Here is a 19,530-nt window from a genome sequence, read left to right as displayed (position 1 = left end):
AGACAGCGTACTAAGAAGCACAGACCTCACTTTGTCAACAAAGGTCCATCTAGTCAAAGGTATGGTTTTTCCAGTAGTCATGTACAGACTGAGAGCTGGACCATAAAGAAGGCTGAGCACCGAAGAACTGTTGCTTCAAACTGTGGTGCTAGAGAAGAATCTTGAGAGTGTCTTGGACAGCAGGGAGATCAAACCAGTTAATCCTAAAGGAAATCAATATCATGGAATATTCATTGGAAGGACCGATGCTGAAGCTCCAATACTTTGGCCACCTGATGCAAAGAGGTGACTCCTTGGAAGAGACTCTGATTGTGGCAAAGACAAAGCAGGAGTCATCGACTCATGGACATGAGTTTGAGCAAACTCTGGGTGACAGTGAAGGCCTGGTGTGCTGCCATCCATGGGGTCACAAAGAGTCAGACACAAATGAGCGACTGAACAACCACCACCTACGTTATAAAGTGAGGATTAAACAACATATATAAAGCAGTCAGCACAGAGCCCAGGTCAAAGGATGACTAGTAAAAATACACAGAGATCCAATTCATAAAACAGTAGCAAACTGGCTTGATGTGTTCATGCCTCCATTCGTCTGTATGAAAGCTACATCTCTTCCAGAAAGTGACATTTATGATTCACTAATATAAATAAGAATGTAAAAAAGAAACATCTGGCATTTAAACTAAAAAGTTCAGCATGCCTGTAATGAGGATAAGCATATATGTAAAATGCAGGGTCAGACACTCTAACAAACTGGCCACCTGGATTTTATAAAAATGTCATATACATATGAATATTTTAATATACAGGAATATTATTATAATCTCTGTTAATGAATTCTCAAAATGTCCAGAGTTAACCTATGGTAGTGGTAGAGTGTGGACAGAAAAAAAAAATCCGTTTTCAAGATTCTCATCCTACATTAATGCTATGTATGGGATGTTCTGGGATGAGAATTAATAAAGTTGGGCTTTCCTTCTTGTATTTCTATACTCTTTCTTCAGAGATAGCAAATGAAAGTGAGAACCATCAAAAGAGGGAAAAGGCTATACAGATGTCAGTGCTATTTAAAAAGACATTTACATTAAAATAACAGGATTTAATGGTGATTCCTTGCTAGTCCACAGGTTAGGATTCTGCATTCTCACTGCTGTGGGCCCAGGTCTGATTACTGGTTCAGTCAGTTCAGTCGCTCAGTTGTGTCCGATTCTTTGCGACCCCATGAATCGCAGCACACCAGGCCTCCCTGTCCATCACCATCTCCCGGAGTTCACTCAGACTCCCGTCCATCGAGTCAGTGATGCCAACCAGCCATCTCATCCTCTGTCGTCCCCTTCTCCTCCTGCCCACAATCCCTCCCAGCATCAAAGTCTTTTCCAATGAGTCAACTCTTCACATGAGGTGGCCAAAGTACTGGAGTTTCAGCTTTAGCATCATTACTGGTTAGGGAACTAATATCTCACAAGCCAGGCAGCACAGCCAAAAAAATCACAAGATTTCAGAACCCACTTAAGCCATGCCCAACATCCAGTGCACGTCTAGTAATGAGGAAAGAACGCAAATCCAGGGTATCTAATACTTCCTGCCATACTCACTGTTATCAGCACACTGCATGAGCAGCTCTGCAGAGGCAGAAACCAGCATCAGGGCATCAGATATCGACTAAGACACTGTTAACATTCCTCTCACACACCTCTAAGTCACTTATTATGCTGCCTAAAGGAAAACTTAACTCCTATTCTTTTCCCTTCCTGCAACTGGAAGCTAAAACAGAAAGTACTTTTTAAGTTAAACACATCAGAAAAAACTTACAAACAATCATCTGTGCTTTCTGCACAAAGACTGATGGTTTTTCCATCTCGGCAAACAATCTGCAGCATACAGTCTTTTGGCTTCCCATCTGGTGGCTGAATATCTATAAAAAACATACAGAAATATTAACACCACTTTTTCCCTCCAAGGATTTCTTCTTAGTAGCTCAGATAAGCAAAGGACCAGTACTTCAGAACACTGTAATTATAAAACATCTTTATTCTGCCCTACAGAACCAAACACATGAATCATTACTCCGTACTATTTCGACTGCCTGTAGGAGAAACAAGTAAGCCTCTTCAAGAGGGCATCCACATATGATGACACACAGAACAGGCCAGACATCAGAACAATAAGCACAATGAAAAGTGTTGCAGAGCATCAGTCACTAGAATACTTACTTCTTTTAGTCACACGAAGCATCAAACTACATCAGTGCTTTAGAAGCGGAAATCAGATGTTCAAGTGTCTCTGGGAAATCTCCGGTGGTCCAGTGGTTAAGAACCTGTCTTCCAATGCAGCGAATGGGGGTTTGATTCCTGGTTAGGGAACTAAGATCCCACATGCCACAGGGCAACTAAGCCCGAGCAAAAGCCCGTGTGGCACAACCAGAGAGACTGTACGCCACAACTGCTAAGCCCACACACTCTACAGCTCACCACAACTAGAGAAGTTTGCATGCTGCAACAAAATACCCGGCAACCAAGATCCCATGTGCAGCAGCTAAGACTCGACACAACCAAAATAAATATTTTTTAAAAACAAACTGAAAAACTCATAAAAAGAAATAAAGTATATCTGTGTACCAAGAAGTATAAGGTCTATGATATCTGAGCCTGGTTCAAGTAAGTATTTCAACAACTAGTCCATAGAAACTTGTGTTTCAAGAACTTATATGGGCAGGATGTTACAACACCAATGGTTACTACAGCGGACTCTACTCCAGAGCTAAGAAAACAAACAGAGAAGTCCACATATGCCATTAATTAGAAAAGTCTGTGCTTATTAAAAAACTATTCCTTCAAAATTTATATAAGAGGTAATTCCAGGAAAGACATCAGATTTTTAAGAAACTGACTTGGAGCTGCTATCAATAAGCCAGTTTCTGAGTCACAAAATCTAAACTACCTAGAGTAGCTCCATCCTTCTTGGGGTTCCCAGCACTCTGATTCCTTAGTTCTCCACCACTTTCTTCATGAGAGAGAACAGAAATGTGGACTGATGGATCTATTCAGAGGAGAAAATTAACCTGCCGACGCATATGGGTTATAATCAGGGGTCTGGTTTCATCTGGCTACCTCTTCCTACATGAAACCCTTCTTTGATCTGTAAATGAAAGCAAAGTGGCTAAGAAAGAGGAATCGCTCCCACCAAGAATGGAGAAGGGTAGGTGACAGGAGCTGGACACGGCAAGCCCACTTACCCCGACACTCATGTCCCATGCGAATGTTGATGCAGTCCACTGGCATGTGCACCTTATCTTCTACACTCTGCCGAGTTTGGTCATCATAATAGATCAGGTGACCATCTGACCACAGGTCAAACCAATTCTTCTTCCAGCGCTTCAAAATAGTACCTGAAAAAAAAGTGGAAATGTTGGCTTTGAATGGAAAAGCAAGGACTTTGTCCTCTGACTTACAAGTATCAGAAACAAAAGAAACTTTCCTCTTGCCCCGAAAGTATCCCTGCATATGCCTGCCCAGGGCAGTCTATCAAAACGGAAGTGGAAGTAGACCCGGGCTGCACAAACACTCATGCTACACCAGGGCTGCAGGCAGCACACGCTAAGATGACAATTCCACTCCTACTGAGAACGCTGCCTCTTAAGTTTCAAAACACAAAAGAAAACAAAAGCTGAATAAATTTCGAGCTAATGAAATATGTCTAGCATTTAACTCTCCATGTGGTATATCTAAACCTTCTGAGTAGTATCTAACTGCTAGATCAATTAGAAAATGTTGGACTATAAACTTTCTATAGAAGTAACAGTAATACCTTCCTCTTCTGGAAAGTATATTTCTTTTTCTTGAAAGACTTTCATGTATACTTTTCTCTAACATTCACCTTCCCTTACAGCCCACAGTGTGGGAGAGTCTCCCTGCCTGAGGCTATGCAGAGGCAGGCTCAGATACTGGACACCTCCACTCCCAGGGCCTGGCTCCCGTCCAGCATGCACCCATCACAGTCTATCAGTTTGAGAGAATGCATCCTTTCATTCGTAATCTTGGACTAGGCATTTAACTTCACAAAATTCTCATTTCCTTGTCAGCCAAAAAGGAAAACTAAGTCATCCCCGCACCATATCTATACCTAACAGCTACATCTTTTGTTCCTATAGATCCCAATTCCAGGCCAAACGTGCACAAATTCGATTGCATGTGCCTCTCCATATCTCCCATGTCCACTGCAGGTATCAAAAGAATGCTCATCACAGCAGCCTTCCGAGTTTCTTTTACCACTATCAAGTACCCACCTTGCTGAGAGGGGCAACCACAGCACTTGCCCAAACTGATAAACAACTGGCATCCAGCATCTATTTGATTGGCAGCGCCTGAGCTGTGCAAAAACTACTGAAGAGAGCCACCCAAATACAGACAGGTGTGATCACAAGGCTGGGGAGTGCCAGCCAAGCACCACAGCTGCCGTCAAAGCCCCAACTGCAGAATCCTAAACCAGACTGTCAGGCCCACAAAGATGAGTCCAAGAAAATGAACTCAATCTCACAGGGAAAGAACTGAGTCTCTTCTCCAGAGTCCTTTAGGAGATAAAAAAAAAAGATTCGGCTTTAGGTAAACGCACTCCCTCAGATCAAATCTTAATCTATAATTGAAGACTCCAGTATTTCAGAATCTCATCACTGTTCAATTCCTAGGATGAGACAGCTATTTCCTACAAAGTAAGCAATACTGTCATAGTAATATACCAGCTCAGCTTGGGTAGACTTAAGAACCTCAGATCAGCCATTAATAATAGAGAATGCTAGTAAGAAAAACCAGCAGGGACTACTATCCCCTGGTTTCTGTCAAGGAAGCAAGCAAGAAGAAGCTTCATGTGTGCAGAAAAACAGTTCACAGAAATCTAAAAATCTGCAAGAGGAAATCCAGAGCAACAGCATTAATAAGACTTTGTTATTTGTTTGTAAATGTCAGCAGTATCAGCCACAGAAATAAAAGATGAGTCCTAAGGCAACTCTAAACCCAGACCAAGGGGCTCATGTCCTATACTTACTCTGTCGCAGCAACCATCCACTCTTCACAAATGCCATTTTCTCACCTACAGAAAAAAAACAGGCAGGTTCAAAATCATATTCAGAAAAGAGAAATGACCCATATGAGCTGTTTTCACTCACTTCTGACACCAAATATGTGTGGTTTTTCCATACCAGTAACCAATTCTCCAATTCTCAGGACACCAATTGGATGCCTACTGATTCAGGTGGATTCCAACACTAACTATGTGGAGTGAGCATCAGACCTCACAGCTTAAAGGTTCAGTCCCACAAGAGTGCTCCCACTTTAAAGAAAAGTCCTAGGCCTGTTGTATTTCTGATGTATAAATCGGGAGATTGATACATATAAATTGACTTATTTATACATACAAATTCATATATATATTGACCCCTTCCTGAGATTCAATAATCTGCTATGGCTCACAGAACTCAGGAAAGCACTTTACAATTTTGTTTACTATAAAAGGATTCAACTCAGGAACAGCCAAATGGATGCGATGAAGTGTGCAAGCAGAGCTTCCACTGCCTCTCCAGGCACCACCTCCCAGCATCTCCAGGTGACCATTCAAACTCTGTCACTTATGGGTTCCTAAGGAGATTCCATTAGGTAGCCATGATTATATCACTGGACACTGGTGATTAAGCGGCAGTCTCTCTGCCATCTCTGGAGGTCCAGGAATGGGGTTGAAAGTTCTAACCTCCTCATAACAAGCTTGGTTTCTCTGGCAACGAGCCCCATCCTTACGTCACCTAGGTGCACCCCACACCAAGAGTCATCTCATTAGTATAAACTCAGGTATGGTTGAAAGGGATTTATTGTGAACTAAAGAAAAAACAAAAAAAACAACTCCTAATGCCTCTAATCTCTCAGAAAATGCCAACATTTTAGAAGTTCATATGTTTCTTATCATATCACAAAATCACAGTTGTTTTGGTCTCTCTGTCCTTACTCCGTTCAGCTAGGTAAAGGACCAAAGTCATTTTATGTCACTGGCCATCTGGAATTTACTTAATACCTCGTTAACTGGGCCAATACAACCCCCGACACATACATTCTAGTTTTTAGCCTCAGCACCCTGCCCACCTTTTTAAAAGTAAGACTGATGCTGAAACTCCAATACTTTGGCCACCTGATGCAAACAGCCAACTCATTGGAAAAGACCCTGAAGCTGGGAAAGATTGAAGGCAGAAGAAGAGGGCAACAGAGCTGAGATGGTGGGATGGCATCACCGATTCAATGGACAGGAACTTGGGCAAATTCCAGAGATGGTGAGAGACAGGGAGGCCTCGAATGCTGCAGTCCGTGGAGTCAAAGAGTCAGACAGAACTTGGCAACTGAAAAACAACAATCCTGCCCACCTTACTAAGTCTAACTCCACTTAGGTCTAATAGACATAAAGCAGCTCCAGAACACAAAGATTCAGCTTTGTCAAGAACTTGTGACTTCTCCTAACATGCCTGGAATGGTGGGGCTCTGGGGTCCAGCTGCCTAAACCCTACCCTGGGTGTACCCTGCTGCTGTTGTTGCTAAGTCGCTTCAGTCATGTCCGACCCTGTGCGACCCCACAGACGGCGGCCCACTAGGCTCCCCAGTCCCTGGGGATTCTCCAGGCAAGAACACTGGAGTGGGTTGCCATTTCCTTCTCCAATGCATGAAAGTGAAAACTGAAAGTGAAGTCGCTCAGTCATGCCCTACTCTTAGCGACCCCATGGACTGCAGCCCACCAGGCTCCTCCGTCCATGGGATTTTCCAGGCAAGAGCACTGGAGTGGGCGGCCATTGCCTTCTCTAGGTGTGCCCTAATGACTTTACATAGCCCAGTTACAGCTGGGCGTGCATGGGTGTCAGCCGGTCGAGTGGCCAGGTCAGAGCAGAACAAAAAACTCAAAGAGAAGAACTCACCAAAAAAAAAAAAAAAGTCTAATAACTTTAACTCCATAAAAATAAAAATCTGAGTGGCAAAACTAAAGAAGACCAATAAAAGACTAAGAAAAATACATTTTACAACCATACACATGGCAGCAGTGAGTTAACTTTCCTTCACTTACAAAGCCGACTGACAACAGAAACAGCAATCATTTGACAGTTCAGAGAAAAAGAAACATGAATGGGCAAAAAACTCAAAAGCTACTCCATTTCTCTCTCAATTCAAATAACAAAATTCAAATCACAAGTTAACAACGTTACCTATTATAGGGCCACAAATGAAAGAAACTATGATACCCAGAAAGGAGAAAGCATAATGTCAGGAATGAAAACTGCTGTAACCTTTTGGGAGGAGAATCTGACAATATCCATCCAAACTTTAAATATTCATACACTCTGACCTAGCAACCTCACCATCACCAGGAATATGCCTCCTTGATACACACATGCAGTTTCACCCACATATGCATAACACTGTCCCCAACCAGAGGCCCCTCCACACATGGCAGATGATCATACAGATGTGGAAAGGACTGCAGCAGAACAGCGTGCGCTAATGAACACACAGAGCCGGTATCAACCAGCACAACTGCCTTCTGGAAGGTATCATAAAACTGTTAATAATGTGTACCTCTGAGGAGAGGAATGGGCAATGCTGAGCGTCAGAAAAGAGGGTGAATACTCAGGCCTATTACAACTTTCTGTACTATTCAAGTTTTTAAAAACAACTTGCAAATGTTGTATCATTTCATTTATTTAATTCTTGGCTGCACTGGGTTCACTGCTGCCTGAGGGTTCTCTCTATGTGTGGTGAGCAGGGGCTACTCTCCTCTCGGGGAGCATGGGTTCTGGGGTGCGGGCTGCAGCGCTCCTGGCACACAGGCGCCGTAGCTGCAGCCTACGGGCTCAGAGCATGGCCTCAGCAGTCGTGACACACAGGCTTAAGCTCCCCGCGGCACGTGGGATCTTCCCAGGCCAGGGACTGAACACATCAACAGATACTACTTGGAGGCTGAACTTATGAGCTACTTTTGTTTTCTACTTTAGCATTTTTAGGTATTCTCTTAAGACATATAAGTTTTGGAAGGTTGGCAAAACGGAGCACAAGCCCAAGTAGCCACCTCAAAGGAACAAATGAGCTCTCCCTTGTTTAATGTTTCCCATGCCTAAGTACGGCTCACGAGTCATCCTACACTTCAGCGTCTTCAAAATGAATGTTCTTAGTCTCCCGGAAGTTTTTGCCAATTCATGCTGCTTGTCCTCACCAAGAAAGAAAAGATGTTTTTTCATCTTTCTCTCCCACATTTAGGTACTCAAACATACAGTCCCAGATGAACTAGATGCACAAAGTCAGTCTCTTCCTTCTCCCAGAGGATGTGCGTGCTGCTTACTGCTGCTGCTGATGAGGTTACACGCCGGAGGCAGCTGACTGTTGAGAAGGCAGTGCTAACTGCTGAGCCACTGACTCACCCGACCAGGAAAATTCCCGCTAATGCAAGGCTTTCCATTAAGCAAAATGATGGGTTTCATCATTACTTAAACTGAGTTGAACTAGTTTTCTGAAACTTGCAGCCTATAATAAGGGTCCCAACCCCCAGGAAGCAGACTGGTGTGGTCTGTGACACAGCAGGAGGTGGGTGGCAGATAAGCAGAGCCTGCTACCCATAGCCTGCTGGCCGCTACTCCACGGAAACAGTCCCTGGTGCCAAAAGAATGTTACAGGTGGCCTGTAACATCCCTGAAACAATCATTTACTTCCAAAAGCATTTGAGGCAGAGAAATAATACTATTATATTTTCATTCAACAAATATTCTTTGAATATCTGATGTGTGCCTAGCCTTGCAGCACACACTAAGGATAAAGCAGTGACCAAGCCAAAAGCCCAGCTTTCATGCTAGTTGACACTCCAATGGAAGAAAAAGATTAAACTTGGAAGTTAAAAAGACAGGGGATGGATGTTACAGATGCCATCACATCTCTGCAATGATATTATTACCCCAAACATAAAACTGAAGGGTATTCACTCATACCAAAGCCTGGATATTTATACTAAAACTTCCTACAATCATTAACAGAAACTCGTTTATTTTCCTTTTCATGTGAAAAGGAAAATAGTTCGGATTAGGCCAAAAATTACCTGTAGGTACTGGGAGCCACCTAGTTTACAATACATACATAAAACCTGACTGAAATGCTGCCACACAACTTTGCTGGTGGATGTGGAACCAAGTGAACAGTGTAAAAATGTGGAGCAATAGGCAGGAATTTCCCAAACTTCTGTGGCAAATTCTTTAAAATCTCTAATGATTGATATTCCTTTAGCTATATTTGTTGACATTTATACTGGTCAAAATGGCAGCTCAGCCTAACATTGAAATTAACAGCAGCTTCATTTATTCACAGGTCTTTAAGAATCCGAGACCAGCACCTTTATGTGCCTGTAAGATTAACATCCCAAGTTTGAGCAAGCTCCAGGGGTTGGTGACGGACAGGGAAGCCTGGCATGCTGCAGTCCACAGGGTTGCAAAGAGTTGGAACAACTGAGTGACTGAACTGAACTGAACTGAAAATTAACACCCAGATTAATCCAGAACTGACCATTCACATCCTGGACCCACTAGCACCCAGGAAAGGGAAGAGTAAAAAGAGAGCTCCTTAAGGGCCAAGAAGTTGCCAGTTATTTACTAACTGCATACATTAGCATTCGAGTTGCCAGATGTCGCGCCTACGTTTTCTTTGACATTTGCTTGGGGGTGAGGCTGGGTTTCTTTCACTTTTCAGGTAGATGTGACTGAAGGGGATGTCAACAAGAGAAAACTGAAAACCCAACTTGGAAATCAATTTCAGGCCACTTGAGGCAAGATTTAAAACAGGAATAAAACGGAAAAAAAAAATTCTACATAGATAGGACAACATTATAAATGTACCTCTGGCATGGCTAAATAGTTCAAAACAAATGAAGAAAGGGAAAGGTAGATTATTACAAGGTAGAAAGAAACTGAAATTAGCAACAGAAACTCATTACTTTTTGAAAAAGGGTAATTGTTCTGCAGCCTCAGGTAGCTCCTTATCTGGCATCATCCCGTCTACCCTTAGTCATTACATGGACAGTCTTACATGCCCAGATATTCATCTCTAATACTGGTCTCCTCTAAAAGGAACCTGTACTCCTTGAAAATGAGCTGGTTACAATTCAGGGACAAGATACCTCAAGATGTGCCTAAGATGTCTTACTGTCAAAAAAACAAAGGTGCTCTCAGGAAAAAAGTCAACCAGCTAAAGAAAGGCTATTTAATGGCCAAACTGTGACAACACAAGTGCCAATGTGAAAATAGTAATTACAGTTCATTAAAACCAACTGAGGCTAAAAGGCATCCTAAGTATAAAAATGATTAAAACCATACAGCCACATCACTATAGAATGTGCCTGAGAAAACATACACTGTGACTTCAATTTCACAATGAAGGGGATGGTGGTCACAAAAAACAGGTCAAACTATTTGATTTGTGTAATTCCTTCCCCTTACTAAATAACTCAAAGTTACAGCATTAACCGTAAGAGATATTTGTTATTTACAGCCTAAAATGTTAGAATCTCTTTTTTAAGACAAAAAGTCTAGAGTTCTGAGTTAAGGACTCAAATGTACTGAAACACAGGCAGCAGAGAAGACTGTAGGAACAGGCTACAAACCATCCAAAAACTTAAAAAACAAGCTCTTTATCTCCATTAAAGAGGTGTGCTTCCTTTGTGTCTGCCAGCCTCTTCTGTCAGGTACCATGTCACACCACTATGTGGAGCATATTGCCTCATTTGCAGGAGCATCCTCAACCTCTGGCTCCCAACCTATAAGTGAGACATAACACAATACAGACCCCAACACTGAGCCGCATAAATAAGAGACACCAAGGTAACAAGTACATAAACAGGAGCAGCTGCTTCATCTGCTCCTAAATGACCCACCTTACCAATGCTGGACCACAGCTACATCTTTTTATCTAGAGTCTGTCCCCTGCCAAGCTCCTCCAGCATATCCTGAGCCCTGATCACAGAGCGGAGGAGGAGGCATACTGCCCATCACTCAGCCTACTTGCCCTCAGCCTTGTAAAGCATCCACATGCCACTGCCCAAAACAGGTCCATCATCAGCCTAGACCAACTCAGTGCTCAGAAGGGAAAAGGAAAAAAAGGCAGACTTTAAATATCCATCTTCCCATTTTCCCATCCACAGTATTTAGAAATATTTCTTCAAGTCCATATTTCTTGTCACTAAACACTTCAATTCACATGAGAGTTAGTTTCAAAGAGAGAAAATGCAACAGTGACATTAAAATGAGAATCCAAGACAAACAATCTATTAATAATGTAAAGATCACCCCTCCTGGACTGCTTTGCTATTTTCAACATTAATGACAAATTAAACACCTAATCTGCTTTCTCATGAAATGAATTTTAGTTGCATAAATCCACAAAGGCAAAAAGAATGGCAACAGAAACAAAAGCAGATGAGCTGCTAAGAACATAGTGAAAGGTCTAAAGTAAATGAACAAGTAGTAACTAATAAATATAAAATTTAGCTTTCTCTGCTTTTCATGTGCTAACAATCAAAACACAGCAAGCCAATCCTAGTCACAGAACACTGTGAAGATTCAGGATTTAGAAATATGAGATAATTCTAAAGGTGGGGGAGATTATTAGAATTTACTGAAAGTCTTTAAGAAGAGTCACTAGGCCCTCTAACACATCCAGGCTACTATCCTCCCCAATCCTGAGGATTTCCTTTCTGGAAAGGCTGAAACACAGAGGATTTATCTACTCTTGGTGACATCAGGGATAGCTCAGACTGGAAGTGAGATGCCACACTTAGAGGAGTAACAGAGTAAGTGAACATCCTGAACTTCCTGTTCTCTTCCTTTTCTTAACTCCCAGACTTCAGGTGTGGGCAAACGCCACAGCCCAAGGCTCATTAATACTGAAAAAAATTTTTTTCTATAAAACAACTGACCTCTGCCTAAAACCCTAGAAGAAAGCTCACCAAGTAGTAAACTTTAAACAAACACACAAACCTCCAGGCAGTATTTTTAACATCTTAAGTAGAAACAGCATGTGTGTTCAGGCTTCGCAGGTAGTGCTGGTGGTAAAGAATTCGCCTACCAATGCAGGAGATATAAGAGACACGGATTTGATCCCTGGGTTGGAAAGACACCCTGGAGTAGGAATATCCCCTGGAGTGGCACCCTACTCCAGTATTCTTGCCAGGAGAATCTTTTGAACAGAGGTGCCTAGTGGGCTACCATCAATATGGCTACAGACAGTAGGATCTGACTGAGAGTCTGAGCACAGCATGTATGTTCAGGCATCTGAGGAAGCCTCGAGATAAGAGACTAAAAAATATAAGATTAGAAAAAAAAACCTGACACTTTCACAGGAATTAGAAACAACTGCAGGGAGCAAAGGAAAACTTTTAAGAAAGTTATTACGTTGGTGAAAAAGTAACTACAGTTTTTCACTGTTGAACTTTGCCATTTGATATTGGAATACATCCTTAAATAAAAATAGTTAAGTTATACATCATCTTAATATGAATTTCTCGATTTATGTTTTTTGGCTAATGACTCATCACTTGCTGTTTATTTTATATTTATTTTAGACCATGGAAATGATGTTAGACAAAAAGCAAATTCAAGCCATTTTCTTACTCGAGTTCAAAATAGGTCATAAAATAGTGAAGACAACTTGAAACATCAACAACCCATCTGGCCCAGGAACTGCTAATGAATGTACAGTGCAATGGTGGTTCAAGAAATTTTGCAAAAGAGATGAGAGTCTTGAAGATGAGGAATGCAGTGGCTACCCGTGAGAAGTCGATAATGACCAACTGCGAGCCATTACTGAAGCTGATCCTCTTAAAACTACAGAATAAGTAGCCAAAGAACTCAGCATCGACCACTCTACAGTCATTAGGCATTTGAAGCAAAATGGAAAGGCAAAAAAGCTCGATAAGTGGGTGCCTCATAAGCTGACCACAAACCAAAAAAACGCTTGAAGTGTTTGTCTTCTCTTACTGTACACAGCAACAATAAACAATTTCGCAACCTGATTGTGACATGTGACAAAAAGTGGATTTTATACAAATGGTGAAGACCAGCTCAGTTGGTGGACCAAGAAGCAGTTTCAAAGCACACCCAAAGCCAAACTTACACCAAAAAAAGGTCAAGGTCACTGTTTGGCAATCTGCTGCCAGTATGATCCACTACAGTTTCCTGAATTCTAGCGAAACCATTACATCTGAGAAGTATACTCAGCAAATCGGTGAGGTGCACTGACAACTGTCCCACAGTGATCAACAGGAAGGGCCCAATTCTTCTCCGAGACAACACCCAACTGCATGTCACACAACGAACGCTTCAAAAGTTGAATGAATTGGCCTACGAAGTTTTGCCCCTTGCGCCATATTCACCTGACCTCTTGCCAACCAACTACCATTCTTCACGCATCTCGACAGTTTTTTGCAAGGAAAACGCTTCCACAACCAGGAGGAGGCAGAAAATGTTTTCCAAGAGTTCATCGAATCCAGAAGCATGGATTTTTTTATGCCACAGGAATGAACAAACTTATTTCTCATTGACAAAAATGTGCTGATTGCAATGGTTTCTATTTTGATTAATAAAGATGTATTTGAGCCTAGTTATAATGATTTAAAATTCATGGTCTGAAACCGCAACTACATTTGCACCAACCTAATACTGTTACCAGAGAAATGACACACAATATTGTAGCCAAACAACAAAATATTCTAAAATATAAACATTCAGAGCTCTCAGTTTAAAATGATGAATCAAATCTAAAATACAAGAGCATAAAAGATTGTAATGGGAGAACTCCCTCTGAAAGGGGAAAAAAAAAAGGCCAAGAAATGAAAACAAATAAATAAAGGATAACCCTGGTTATAAAGCATCCTGCTTACAAGAGAGTTACATAAATAAACCACTGGAAAAAAGTAGAAAAAACACTATACAAACATTTTCCAGAAGATGACAATGCATTTCTAGACACAAAAGCTTCACTGAGTGTCCAGCAAGATGAATTTTAAAAGATCCTCAGTAAGATTTAATTGAAACTGCAGACTCTACAGACAAAAAATAGAACTTAAAACTTCCGGGGGGGGGGGGGGGGGGGTACGTCGCAGAGTCACATAATGGATAAACAAAGCATAAGGGCATTTTTATCAACAATACTGGAAGCCAGAAGGCGATGAATCCGTATCTTCAAAATGCTGAGAGAAAATTATTTTCAAGCCAGAATTCCATACCGAATTATTAATCAAATAGATAAAATAAGGACATTTACACACATGCTCAAAGACTTAAGATTTACCTTCCATGCACCCGACTCTGTTTCCAGAACCTAGTGAAGAACGTATTCCACCATAATAAGAGAGGAACTAGGGAGCCAATAATGAACAAAGGGAAAGAAAATGCCCAGGATGAAGGTGAAGGAAGGTCACAGGAAGATAACTGTGCCACAGGCCCAGAAAAGAAACCAGTCCAGATTGGAGGACAGTGGAAAGGGACAGAAACTGACATTATCTAAGAGACTCTGGTAAACTCAAAAAGTGTGTTTACAGGAGGCAAAAGTCCTCCATGGCAGGAAGTCAAAGATTACATCTAAATCAATAGCAATGTTACTATATCTCAAACATAAAAAAGGCAGCTAAAAAAACTAGTTGTCTCTAGTTAATGGAAAGGGAGTGGGTTTTTCACTCTTAGGTTTAAAGTGCTATTTGGATTTTCAATTTATGTATATACATTATTTTGATAAATGTGAACATGTAGGCAATAATTTTTATTATTCTTAATTTTTTTTAATCCCTAAATGAACAGCATTTACCTGAACCTTCCTTCTAATAGTTCTTTGTTTTCAAAATGGAGGGAGAAACTTGTTATATTTTTAGGAATCAAAAATCATAAAGTATGATTCTGATAATATGCTTTTAAAAATTCATAGAACCTAATGCTTCAGAGTACAGGGTTTGAAGTCAAAACAACTGCGTTTAAATCCTGGCTCAATCACTTATAAATCACCTTGGGCAAGTTACTTAGCTTTTCCAAGGCTTAGTTTCTTCATCTATAAAGTGAGAATACTAATTCCTACTTGTATAAGATGTTTCGAAAATTGAGTAAAATAGCTTGTGCTTGCATAGTGTGTGACAGTTACTAAAACCAACAAATGGTAGCTACTCCCACAGCAATTATTACTACTATTTTTGCTATTATTTCCTCACCATCCACCTAAAATTTGCCCAAAACATTCTAGAAGACAGAAGCACATGAGGCTGCTTCTCAAATGGCTTAGGAGACTTACTAAGATGCCCCTGGCTGTCAAAATTTGAACACACAGTAGAAGGGGAAAAAAAAAAAAACAAAACCATAAACCAAAAAACCCTTCCCAGAATACCTAACTAAATCAGTCTCTGAAGAAACAGTAATAGCTTTCTGACATACCTTGCTGAATTTCACTTTCCGTGTGTGTTTGTGTGTGTGTGCACACGCACACAAGCGCTTAATCGCTCAATCGTGTCTGACTCTTTGTGACTTCACGGACTGTAGCCTGCCAGGCTCCTCTATCCATGGGATTCTCCAGGAAAGAATACTGGAGGGTGTTGCCATTCTCTTCTCCAGGGGATCTTCCCCACCCAGGGATCAAACCCACGTCTCCTACACAGCAGGCAGATTCTTTACCTTCTGAGCCACCAGGGAAGCTATACCCTGAAGTAGGATCTAATGCATAAACGAAAACTCTACAGGAGTAGAGTTCTACAGGACAGAATACCTACCAGCAAACTAGCTGCAAAATAGCCACCTTACTCACATACCAATAAAATCTACAAAAAGTTTTAAAAATACAAATCATATTCAACATTTCATTTTTTGGGGGGTGCACCTCTTGCCTTATGGGATCTTAGTTCCTTCCCCATCTAGAGATCAAACCCAGAACACACACCCTGCCCTCACCCCAACCTTGGGGCAGTGAGAGCACCCAGCCCTAACCACTGGACTGCCAGGGAATTCCTCAAGTCACTTTGAATATGAACTCAAATCACTTTAAAAATCATTGAATCTTAAAGGGGACCAATTTAAAAGTTGGAAAGAATATTGCCTTTGGAATCTGACAGTTCTGACTAAAAGCCCACTTTACCTGGCTTATTTAGTTAGCACTGTCTACCTTTCCAAGGAATATGACTACCTCAAGAGTGGTATCTGGAGACTTCCCTCACAGTCCACTGATTAAGACTCCAAGCTCTCACTGCCAAGAGCAGTTCAATCTCTGGCTGGGGAACTAAGATCCCACAGTTGCACAGCTGGACAAAATTTTTTAAAAAGTGATATCTGTTCATTCTGTACCTACACATTTCACAAATTCACTCCCTGAGATTATCAGGAAATTTACCTACTAGGGGCTTCCCTGGTGGCTCAGACGGTAAAGAGTCTGCTTGCAATGCAGGAGACCCTGGGTAGGGAAGATCCCCTGGAGAAGGGAATGGCAACCCACTCCAGTATTCTTGTCTGGAAAATCCCATGGACAGAGGAGACAATCCATGGGATCCCATAAGAGTTGGACACGACTGAGTGACTAACACTTTCACTTTCAGAGGAACTAGTATTTTAGCTGTAAAATTACTTCCTTACCAAAGGAAGGAAAACTTTGTTCTTCAAGGACTCCAAAACAACACAGGGGACAAGGATTGGGTAATCTATTATCATTCAGAGGTCAGTTCATATTTGGTGTTGGCCATTTTACATACTGATCAATTTTTAATAACAAACCCAATACAAGCACCCATCAAAGGACAGACAGACTAAAACAAAGAGGCAAGAAAGTTCAATACTCTGTACTCAGGATCAAATTCAGAAGCAGATATACAGCCAATAAAATAGGACTGATTCAACTAGCCCACTTTTTGTAACTTTTCAAAGAATATTTGTTTGGCTGCACCAGTCTTAGCTGTGGCATGCACGATCTTCCATCTTCATTTTTATTGCAGCGTGCAGGATCTTTAGTTGCAGCATGTGGATCTAGTTCTTTGACCAGGGATTGAACCCCAACTCGTGCATTGGGAGTGCAGAGTCTTAGCCACTGGACCACCAGGGAAGTCCTTTTGTAACATTTTTAATAGTTAATTTTACTCAACAGTTTTTGGTAGTTACTGACACTAATAAAGTAATTCTTTAATTTCTTTAGACATTCAGTAAGAAACAAAAAAACAGGACAGGAGAAAGAACCCAAATATTAATGTAGGATAGCAACCTGGTAAGTACAGCAGCAAACCTTCTAGAGTGAAATCAAGAAAAACCTCTATTTTCCCATGAAGTAATATGACTACCTCAAGAAGGTATCTGTTCTTTCTACACCACTTACACATTTCACAAATTCAGTCCCTGAGATTATCAGGCTACTTACTTACAGAATATGCTAACACCATTAAAAACATGCTAGTAAAGAAACGGCATTAGGTTCTGAGTTCTTTTCTGCAATCTCCTTCAGTAAGCATTTACTGACCACCTATATTGTGCCAGACACTCTCACCTGCCAGGATAATCCTGCAACATATGTTTGATTCCTGCTCTCAAGAGATTTGAGAGGGAGTTGGGGGAAGGGCCGGGGCATTACTTAAGTCATCACTACCAACAAGAGTAAACACTAATCACAGGGAAGACCAGACAAGCACCTGCCCAGCTCTCTCCCCAACAACCACCTTCTATCAATAACCGTCAGACCAGTCCAACCCAGCCCAGGGTTAAGAACTTCCTGGGCCGAGGGGACGTGCTGAGCACAAGAAAACCAGCTGCAGGAGCAGTCTTGCGGCACATGCACGTAACACTTCTATTGTACTTTGGTCATTATTTGTCAGACAAACATTAAGGGTCGTAAACAAACAGGTAGTTAACAGGTAAGTAGCTCGGGGCCCTAATTCCCCCTCCCTTTGTGACTGAGACAAGTCACTTCCTGCACTGGAACTGGTCTCCTCAAAGTTCAACAAGACCCAGGAACTTCCTTTCCTTTATAGACAAAAGCGCTGCTCCCTCTGGCAGTGGCTCTACCCCGTCCTAGACAGAAAAGACATTAAAAAAAACGAGAGCTTCTCAGGAGTCAATTCCAACATGATTTAAGATTAACTATGTCCCCCTAGATTTTTTTTATACTGTGACCGTCTCACCTCATTCCTTTCCCCCGCTCACCCTGGAAACCTGGAATTTTACTATTCGGTCATTTATAAACACGTTCCTGTGTAAGTTACTCTACCTTTCAGTTAAAAGAACAAAAAACCCCTGAGCTCTGAGATTCCTAATGTAACTGGCAGGTGAGACAATCTGTCAAAAAAAGACATAATGCAACTAGGAGCACTTAAAAACTAAGACACTGCAAAACCGAGAGTAGATGAAACCAAGCGGAGAAGGGCCCCACACGCGAGCGCAAAGCTTCAATGCCACTCCAGACTCCTTCTTAAGGAGGACGAGACCTCCAGGTGTGAGGAGAACCAAGGAGTCCAAATCCCCTGGGCTGGCGGGACAGCAGGGGTGGAGTTCTGCGCCCACACTGCAGATGGGCAGCGGGCCGGCGGGGGGCACCTGCAGGAAGGGGGGCAGCAGCAGGAGCTCTCCAGCAGGCCGGGCGGCTCCAGAGGAGGCTCTAGGGAGAGAGGGAAGGAGCCGCTGAGGGGTCAACTCGGATGGGGCGCGGTCGCGCAGCTCCAAGGGAGGCTCCAGAAGGAGAGAAAAAAGGGACGAAGGGAGGGGGGTTTCCTGTGGAGAAGACACAGGCGGACGGCTACAGGGGAGGCTCCGAGGGATCGGAGGGGCGGAGCGCGACGGTCTGGAAGGGGGGTCCGCTTGGAGGAGGCGAGGGCGGCGGCTCTTGGACAAGCTTGGGAGGGCCCGGGGGAAGGAGGGAAGCAGAGAAAGAGGGTGACATGGAGGAGAAAGGAAGGGGAGAGGAAGGGCTCGGGCGGGGCTGGGGGGCGCGGATGGGCCTTTCCAAAGGAGACTCCGGGGGGACCGCCGCCTGGGTGGGGAACGGAGGGCACAGGCCTGGGGTCTCCTCGGATGGGCACAGGGTGCGTGGGCCCGGCCGGAGGGCGTCTGGGTCGCCGATTTCGGACAGGAATATTCACCTGGAAAGCGTCCGGCCACCACCGCGCACAGAAACAGGGCCGAAGCGAAAGGACACTGCCGGGTTACTCGGCACCGGCGGCCTCACGCTGGCGTCCCGGCCGCCGTCAGACGTCACGCCTCCCGGCGCGCATGCGCAGGGCACGCGAGGCAGGCCGGACGTGCGGCGGGGCCCGAACGGGCCTGACTAACGGGGGCGGCGTGGGCAGGGTCAGGCTTAAGTTTCAACTGGAAGGGCACTGTAGACTCCCCTGACATGGCTTGTAAATACCACTTTCCCGCAAAAGGAGCTGGGCAGGGCTCTTGAGAGATACCGGTGACTCTAGAACTGGGACGGGGAAAGTACGACTGAGTCCGCAGCATCCCACAGCGCCATAAGTCAGGAATACCCAAAA

The 19,530-nt window shown here is 42.9% G+C and overlaps 1 protein-coding gene across 3 annotated transcripts in view; it reads right to left on the bottom strand.

The window, feature by feature from the left end:
* PLEKHB2 (pleckstrin homology domain containing B2) overlaps positions 1 to 19,269 on the bottom strand; it is a 50,001-nt gene extending 30,732 nt beyond the window's left edge. For 2 of the 3 annotated variants that reach the window (XM_069574232.1, XM_069574233.1), the window contains exons 1-4: positions 19,138 to 19,269; positions 5,041 to 5,085; positions 3,236 to 3,388; positions 1,813 to 1,915 (exon numbers count right to left, since the gene is read on the bottom strand). In XM_069574232.1, coding sequence (XP_069430333.1) covers positions 1,813 to 1,915; positions 3,236 to 3,388; positions 5,041 to 5,077 — 293 coding nt within the window. In that variant the 5' untranslated portion in view covers positions 5,078 to 5,085; positions 19,138 to 19,269. The remainder of the gene's footprint in view (positions 1 to 1,812; positions 1,916 to 3,235; positions 3,389 to 5,040; positions 5,086 to 19,137) is intronic. The other variant, XM_069574234.1, reaches the window with a different exon arrangement.
* Between the last annotated feature and the right edge of the window lie 261 nt (positions 19,270 to 19,530).

Source organism: Ovis canadensis, chromosome 2 (assembly GCF_042477335.2).
Source record: "Ovis canadensis isolate MfBH-ARS-UI-01 breed Bighorn chromosome 2, ARS-UI_OviCan_v2, whole genome shotgun sequence".
NCBI lineage: Eukaryota > Metazoa > Chordata > Mammalia > Artiodactyla > Bovidae > Ovis > Ovis canadensis.
This window is presented reverse-complemented; position numbering and strand designations above follow the sequence as displayed.